Source organism: Panthera tigris, chromosome E2 (assembly GCF_018350195.1).
Source record: "Panthera tigris isolate Pti1 chromosome E2, P.tigris_Pti1_mat1.1, whole genome shotgun sequence".
Taxonomy (NCBI): Eukaryota; Metazoa; Chordata; class Mammalia; order Carnivora; family Felidae; genus Panthera; species Panthera tigris.
In genome coordinates this window covers 5,818,786-5,826,961 of record NC_056674.1, presented here as the reverse complement: position 1 = coordinate 5,826,961, position 8,176 = coordinate 5,818,786, and the positions used below count along the sequence as shown (strand labels likewise).

General features: G+C 39.6%; 1 protein-coding gene across 1 annotated transcript; it reads right to left on the bottom strand.

Moving 5' to 3' along the window:
* Positions 1-6,799: 6,799 nt before the first annotated feature.
* LOC122234320 (vomeronasal type-1 receptor 4-like) lies at positions 6,800-7,841 on the bottom strand. Its single transcript, XM_042970262.1, has one exon. The coding sequence runs from the start codon at positions 7,739-7,741 to the stop codon at positions 6,800-6,802; it is 942 nt and encodes a 313-aa protein (XP_042826196.1). The 5' UTR covers positions 7,742-7,841.
* Between the last annotated feature and the right edge of the window lie 335 nt (positions 7,842-8,176).

Here is an 8,176-nt window from a genome sequence, read left to right as displayed (position 1 = left end):
ATCATCCACTGAAAACTTCTCCTTTGGAATGGGGGTTCGGTGGGAAATGGGGCTGAAATCTTGAGTGCAAATCGTGGAATTCAGGATTTCTGTAATCAACCAGTGGCGAGCCATAAAATTCATCTCTAATAAATAACTACTCAAGGATATAAAAGATAATAAAAAGACTCCCAGTCTATTACAACACAAATTACTTTTTACTTTATTTTTTTGAAGATTTTATTTTTAAGTAATCTCTACACCCAACCTGGGACTCAAATTCACAACTCTGAATACAAAAGTCACATGCTTTACTGACTGAACCAGCCAGGCACCCCTATTCTTTAGTTTCTTAATGTCATCTAATACCCAGTTCATAGTCACATTCTCCCAAATTACTCAAACACATTTTTTAATTGTTTTTGTTTGTTTGTTTTGAACCAGGATCTAAATAAAGTTCCTACATTACTAATACTTACTACCTGGTACATTCTGTCTGAAAATATAATTTAAGGCCAGGTACAAAATGGAAGTGCATACTTGCAATTCCCATCACTTTGAGAGAAATATATCCAGAATATATAAAAATTAATGTCTACCCATTAAAAGGAAAGAAAAACAATCCGCAGTGAATTGAATAAGAAATTCAAAAGGACAATTCACGTGTTAGTAAGACTGTGATGAATATGATGTTGTGTTATGTACAGCATTGCTTACAATAAAACAAATGGAAATAAACAACATCATCAATTCACATGCATGTAATTAGTAAAAATTCAGACATTACCCTGTGTATCAAGGATGTGGGGAATTGAAGACTCTCCTCCAGGGTTAGTGTGGGTTGTGATTGGTTTAACCCCTTCAGGGGACAATATGGGCACTAAATATGAAGATGCCTGAAAACCATGATCCGGAAATTTGGTTCCTCACTTTCTGTTTATAGCAACAGGGAATTCATAGCAAACAAGAACGTGGGCCAAGTATGTTCGTGGCAGCATTGCCAGTGGAAGGAAAATATTAGGAACAACATAAGTCCCCTTGAATAGGATCAGAGATTAAAAGCAAAGGTCCAGTCCAAGTAAATGGCAAACAGTGCTGAAACGGGATGAACTACAGGTATATGTGTGAAAGGGAGAATCTTCAGAAACAATTGAGAGAAACGTCATGATACAGAATTGAACAGTATTTGGATGTGTATACATATCTTGCACTTGCAGAAAGCAATATATAATTTAAAAAATAGGTGCATATATGTTAAAATATCTTAAATGCTTGGAAATGACACTCATCAAATTATAGTTGATGATATCAGATGTGTGGCAAAATAAAAAACAAATAAGAATGAAATAAAAATGCAGAGGAAAATAAACAGGAAATAATCCCTTTATATCTTCAGAGTGATTAATCAAAGTGGATTGTCTCCAGCTGGTGCGGTGAGCTCCAAAGCTTGAGCGGGGCCTCCTCGGGCAGTAAAAAGGCCAGCTGGAGGGGGAGGCTTCTGGTCCGCCTCATCCTTTCTCAATTATCCTGGACATATTCAATATGTCCCATGGAGTTTGCTCGGCCTCCAAAATTTGAACTGCAAGGACAGCTGAGCCATTATCATCCTCCTCAGATCTTTTGATCTTTTGTCCTTGGTTCCCGATTTAAAATAGGTTGTGAATTGGAATTTCAATAAAAACTTAAATAAAAATTTTTTTAAATAAAATAAAATGAGTTGCGGTTATGACTATTGATTGCATCACGAAGTTCCAGACACTTAACAGGTTACATGTCTGTGTCCCCTCCAGAAAAAACAATTCCCAAAGCAAAACACTTGTCCTGATAGTAACCTTTGAAAACTGCCTGTGATTGTCTCACTGACCACTGTCCTCTTCGACCCACAGATAATGTGCAAGACCTGTTATCAGGCCTGTGGACACATGGCGAGGACCAGGAGATGTCCCCTGAAGGACTGGGCTGGGGCCCTTGTCTCCCAGCCCTCGGCCTCCAGGGAGGAGAAGAACCTGGAACCAAGGAAGCCTCAGCAATTCCAGACCCCGGGCCTCTTGGCAAGACTGACAGAAGCAAAAAAGGCAAAGGTGAGGAATCTGGGTGGTTGAAGCCATTCTTAGAACTGGAATCCGAGGATGCTGGAATCCGATGTCTTTTTCTTTGTTCTGCATGCACAGCCATCTCCAAGCTCACACAGAGATTCAATAGAAATATAGAAAGAGCTCAATAGTTTTCAGGGTTCCTCACTCAGGAACGCAAAATGATAAATAATAATAATATATGTATAGAGTATAATAATACATAAAAATTTACCCATTGTATATGTAAATATATATTTTATGTTATATAAATATATGAAATATATGTATATATAACATATTTTTAAGGATTTTACTTTCACGTAATCTCTGCACCCAATGTGGGGCTCAAACTCATAACCCTGAGATCAAGAGTTTTATGCTCCACTGACTAAGGCAGCCAGGTCCCCCTATAACACACATATTTTAAATTGTATAATATATGTAAATATATATGATATATATAACTTGTATGTTATATATAACAGATACATATTTAATATATAATGTTTAAATTTCTATATATTATTATATTACATATTATATTTTAAATTTTGTATTGTATATAAAATATATAAAAATATAAAATAAAATTATAAAATTTAAGGAATATGTATGCTGAAATTTCTAGTTTTGTAGTTTATTTTTATTTATTTTGAGAGAGAGATAGAGACTATGTGGGGGAGGGGCAGAGAGAGAGGGAGACAGAATCCCAAGCAGGACCTGTGCTGCCAGCGCAGAGCCTGATTTGGGGCTGGAACTCACCAACTGTGAGATCATGACCTGAGTCTAAATCATGAGTCGGATGCTCAACCAAGTGAGCGACCCAGGCGCCCCTTGAGGTTGGATACCTCTGTATATGTGAAATGACCATTTGCATTATTTTACTGTGAAATGTTTCCATAGGTTCTAGGTCTCTTTTTCCTTTTTTGAGATGTCTTTTTACTCTTCATTGAGGGTAAAACATATTTTATTTGACTGGTGTTTTTCTACAACATCCTACCAGGCTGACGCCTACCCACATATCCAGGAATAGATCTGACCTGTCAGGAAACCTGAGATGACATCCGCCCATGTGGATCCATCCAGCCTTCCATCTAAAGACTTGATTTGAAGGGGCACCTGGGTGGCTCAGTCGGCTGAGCATCTGACTCTTGATTTCAGCTCAGGTCATGATCTCGTCGTTTTGTGAGTTCAAGCCCCATGTTGGGCTCTGTGCTGACAGTACAGAGCCTGCTTGGGATTCTCCCTCTCTTTCACCCCTCCCCCACTTGTGTTCTCTCTGTCTCTCTCAAACTTAAAAAAATAAAAAAAGACTTGAACTGAATTCTCTCTTAGCTCATGAACCAGCCTTAGGATGGGAGGTGGACTTATTGATGCACCCCATGCTGCACCCAAGCACTTTGGCCAGGACCCCAATTTCACTGCCATGCTGGCAGTCACAGTGTGCACAAGGTTTGCAGTGCCCAGCAGGAATGGTCCAAGTAAGAAAAATAGAGGGGCTCCTGGGTGGCTCAATCAGGTAAGCTTTGGACTCTTGATTTCAGCTCAGGTCATTATCCCGGGGTGATGAGATCAAGCCCCATACTGAGCTCCATGCTGAGCATGGAGCCTGCTTAAGATCCTCTTCTCCCTATCTCTCCTTCTGCCCCTACCCATTTGCATGTGCTCTCTCTCTCTCAAAAAAACAAAACAAAACAAAACAAAAAACCAAAAAAGAAGCAAAACTATTGGCATCCTCCCACAATATGGAAGGGATTCTAATATCTTAAGCAACCACCATGAAGACAATGAGCGTTTTTCCCTCCCAGTTTTATTGAGATACAATTGACATGTAACATTGTGCAAGTTTAAGATATACAACGTGACAATTTGATACACATATATATTGCAAAATGAATACCACAACAGGGGTAGTTAAGACCTTTATCTCATTACGTAATTCTTTTTTTGGTGTATTGGGAATGTTTAAAATCTATTCTCTTAGCAACTTCCAAGTATATAACACAGTATTGTTAGCTGTAGTCACCATGCTGTACATTAGAACCCCAGAAACTTATTCATCTTATAACTGGAAGCTTGTACCCTTTGACTACCGTCTCCCCATCTCCCCTGGCACCCATCCCTGTCAATGACCATTCTATTGTCTAGGAGTTTGGTTTTATTTATATTCCACATGCAAACAATATCATATATGTCATATATGCATCTTTGTCTATCTGACTTATCTTGCTTAGCAGAATGCCCTCGAGAGCCATCTGTGTTGTTGCAAATGGTAGGATTTCCTTCTTTTGTGTTGCTGGATAATGTTCCATTGTATATGGATACACCACATTTTCTTTATCCATTGAAGTGAATTTCAGTAAAGTGGAAGCCTCCCCTTACTTCCTCACCTTAGATATTTGAGGGTGCTCCTCCCAAATCTCCCTCATTCCAACATGGCCAACTGGCATCCTCACACTTTAAAGAAAAACCTACCTTCTACAAATTCATGCCAGTTTATCCCAGATGGCATTTTTTGCGTTTTTTTCCTTTTTTAAAACTTTAATTGAAGTAGAGTTGACACATAATATCATATTAGTTTCAGGTGTACAACGTAGTGATTTGACAACTATGTACATTCTGATATGTTCACCATGATAAGTATGGTCACCGTCTGTCGCCTCACACAGTTGTTACTGTATTATTGACTATATTCCCTATGCTGTAACTCTTCATCCTCATGGATTATTTATTTTATCACTGAAAGTGTGTGCCTCTTAGTCCCCTTCATTTCTTTCATCTATCCCTCTACACCCTCCCCACTGGCAACCACCAGTTCATTCTCTGTGTTTGTGAGTATGTGTCTCTTTTGTTGTTGTTGTTCATTCATTCATTTCTTTTGATTTTTAGATTCCACAAATAAGTGAAATCATATGGTATTTGTCCTTCTCTCTCTGACTTATTTCATGGAACATAATAAACTCTAGGTCTATTCATGTTGTCACAAATGACATGATTTCATTCTTGTTTATGGTTGAGTAATATTCCATCATGTATATATATCCCATTTTTATCTATTGATGGACACCCAGAATGCTTCCATACCTTAGCTATTGTAACTAATGCTGTAAACAGCGGCATTGTGTGTATCTTTTCAAATTAGTGTTTTAATTTTCCTCGGGCATATACTCAAAAGTAGAATTACTGGGTTGTATTATATTTCTGATGTTAATACTTTGTGGAAATCTCCATACTGTTTACTAGTGGCCACTAAAGTGGCTGCACTAACTGACATTTCTACCAATAATGCACAAGGGCTCCCTTTTCTCTGTATCCTTGCCAACACTTGTTATTTCTTATATCTTTGATACTAGCCACTCTAACTGGTGTGAGATGATATCTCATTGTGGTTTTGATTTGCATTTCCCTGACGATTAGTGATATGAAACATCTTTTCATGTGTCTGTTGGCCATGTGAGTGTCTTTTTTGGAAACATGTCGATTCAGGTCCTATGTCCATTTTTTTTTAACCTTTATTTTTTTGAGACAGAGAGAGAGAGAGCATGAACAGGGGAAGGAGACACAGAATCTGAAACAGGCTCCAGGCTCTGAGCTGTCAGCACAGAGCCCGACACGGGGCTTGAACTCACAGTCTGTGAGTTTGTTGACCTGAGCCGAAGTTGGACACTCAACCGACTGAGCCACCCAGGTGCCCCCCATGTCCATTTTTTTAAAAAGTTTTCTTATGTTTATTTATTTTTGAGAGAGAGAGACAGAGTGAGAGTAGGGGAGGGGGAGAGAGAGGGAGATACAGAATCTGAAGTAGGCTCCAGGCTCTGAGCTGTCAGCACAGAGCCTGATGTGGGGCTCGAGTTCACACACTCTGAGATCATGACCTGAGCTAAAGTCAGACACTTAACCAACTGAGCCACCCAGATGCACTCCTCTGCTCATTTTAAAATCAGATTATTATTATTTTTTGGTTGAGCTGTGTGAGCTCCTTATATATTTTGAACATTAACCCCTTACCCCTTATTAGATATATCATTTGCAAATATCTTCTCCCATTCAGTAGGTTGCCTGATGTGTTTTTTAAAATTGCCACCCACTCACTTTTTTCATCAGTGACAACAGGTTTTTGTGCTCTCCTTTGTCCCAACCCAGGTCCCTTTGTCCATTTCTATGTTAAATGCCTTAAATGTGCTAATATCCCTCCATGTCATCATATTTTAAAGATTACTGTCTCCCTAAGGTTTAAACTACAAGTTTTATAACTTAGTCCCAAATGTTCCTAACTGAACCTGAATTTGCACTCCACCATCACCCCATCCTACTTCATTATTACTTGAGAACATTCTTTTCTTCACTTTCTTGAATGGCCGTCTCACATGTTAACTTTTCTTGCAACTTTTCAGCAATTCCAAGCGTAGTTAATTTCTGGATATATTTAGTATGTCAAATTAAAAATCACAACACTCAAATACTCCCTCACAATCTCTAGATTGTTTCAGGAACATGTTTTAATTGCACAGATTCCAAACTATTTCACTGGAAGTGTGAACAAAATTTCAATTACATAAGTATTTTCATAATAATTGCATTAATATTTCATTCACATTTACTATTACCACTGATTGTTTTTTATTGGGACAGATGCTCATTCTGGCTTGCTGACCACTCTCCTGGGGTGTGATTGTTGCATCATTATGCTGGCAGCTCGGGGAATGAATGAAGTAACAACTGTACACTGCGCAAAAACGTACAATTTACGCGTTTGTTATCACTTTCGTGGATGTTGTGTACCTCAGCCAGGGAAGGTAGAACCTGGACACACAGGAGTTACAGTTCATGAGAACAAAGGGGCAGGCAGTTGGGAAACATCCACTGATGAAGGCAGAGACGCTCACCAGCAACCAGCTGGGATTATCGAAAACAGCAATAAAGACTTGGCAGATGGAGGAGAGGGAGTAGAAACACACAAAGGTGCTCACCAGGACGAGGATGCTCTGGGTGGCTCTGGACTCAGGAGAGGATCTGGGGGAGACATTAGTGCTGTGAATGTGCTGGACCCTCTGCCTGTGCCTGTGCAGGATGAAGACCATGTGGCCACTGGCCCAGACCATGAGCCCCAAACATAACACATCAGGGAATGATAACAACACTGCATGTAGCAATTGTGTGATTTTGTTATTAGTTGTCCCAGAACAGTATTGCAAATCCTTTCTCATTGAGATGCTCATGTTGTTCTGTTTGCCAGTCACGTGGATAAGGAAAATGATATTTACCAGCATGCAGATAGTCCAGCACAGGAATATAGAGAAGTCAATGTACTTGAGAGCTTTCCTTTTAAGTTTTATCCCCCTGGCCTTCTGGGGGCTGATTGTGATGGCCTGGAAGGCACTCAAGAGGCAGGTGCTGCCTATGGACACTCCCCTGCCTATTCTGTGAAGATAGAAAAGAAGTTTGCATCCAATATCACCTGGAAAATTGTTCCACCTGAAAGCTGCCATCATCTGGGGGACTCCTTTACAGAGGAGGGATAAGGAGTTGGCTGCAACCAGGTGTTTGACAATCAAATCTGTGGGCCTCAACCTGCACCCAGTGAAGGAGAGGAAGAGATAATGGTAAAGAAGAGAGAAATTCCCCAAGATTCCGACCACGGTTTGGGTTAAGAAGATCACTCCTATGACCAAATCCCTGGAGGCCATTCTGCCGGTTTCCAGTCACTGAGATTTATCTTCAGAACCAGAGGATCCTGCATGGGAATATGAGGTGTGGGCATCATGCGTCTTGTCAACTAAAATCCAATATTCTCCACTTATCATTAGTTTCTCCTTCGAAATGGTGTTGAGAAAACCAGATATCCATATGTAAAAGGGTGAAATTGGACCCCTATCTTTGACCATACACAACAAATCAACTCAAAATGGATGAAAGACTTAAACATAAGATGTGAAACTGTAAAACCGCTTCAGGAAAACATAGGGGAAAATCTTCTTGGCATTGGTCTTGGCAATGATCCTGGATCTGATATCAACAGCAGAGGCAGCAAAACCAAAAAAACACAAGTGGGATTATATAAAACTAAAAAGCTTCTGCAGAGCAAAGGAAATAATCACGAAAGTGAAAAGGCAGTCTATGGA

Coding starts and splice junctions, on each gene's coding strand:
- LOC122234320 (XM_042970262.1), bottom strand. CDS start 7,741: ATGGCCTCCAGGGATTTGGTCATAGGAGTGATCTTCTTAACCCAAACC.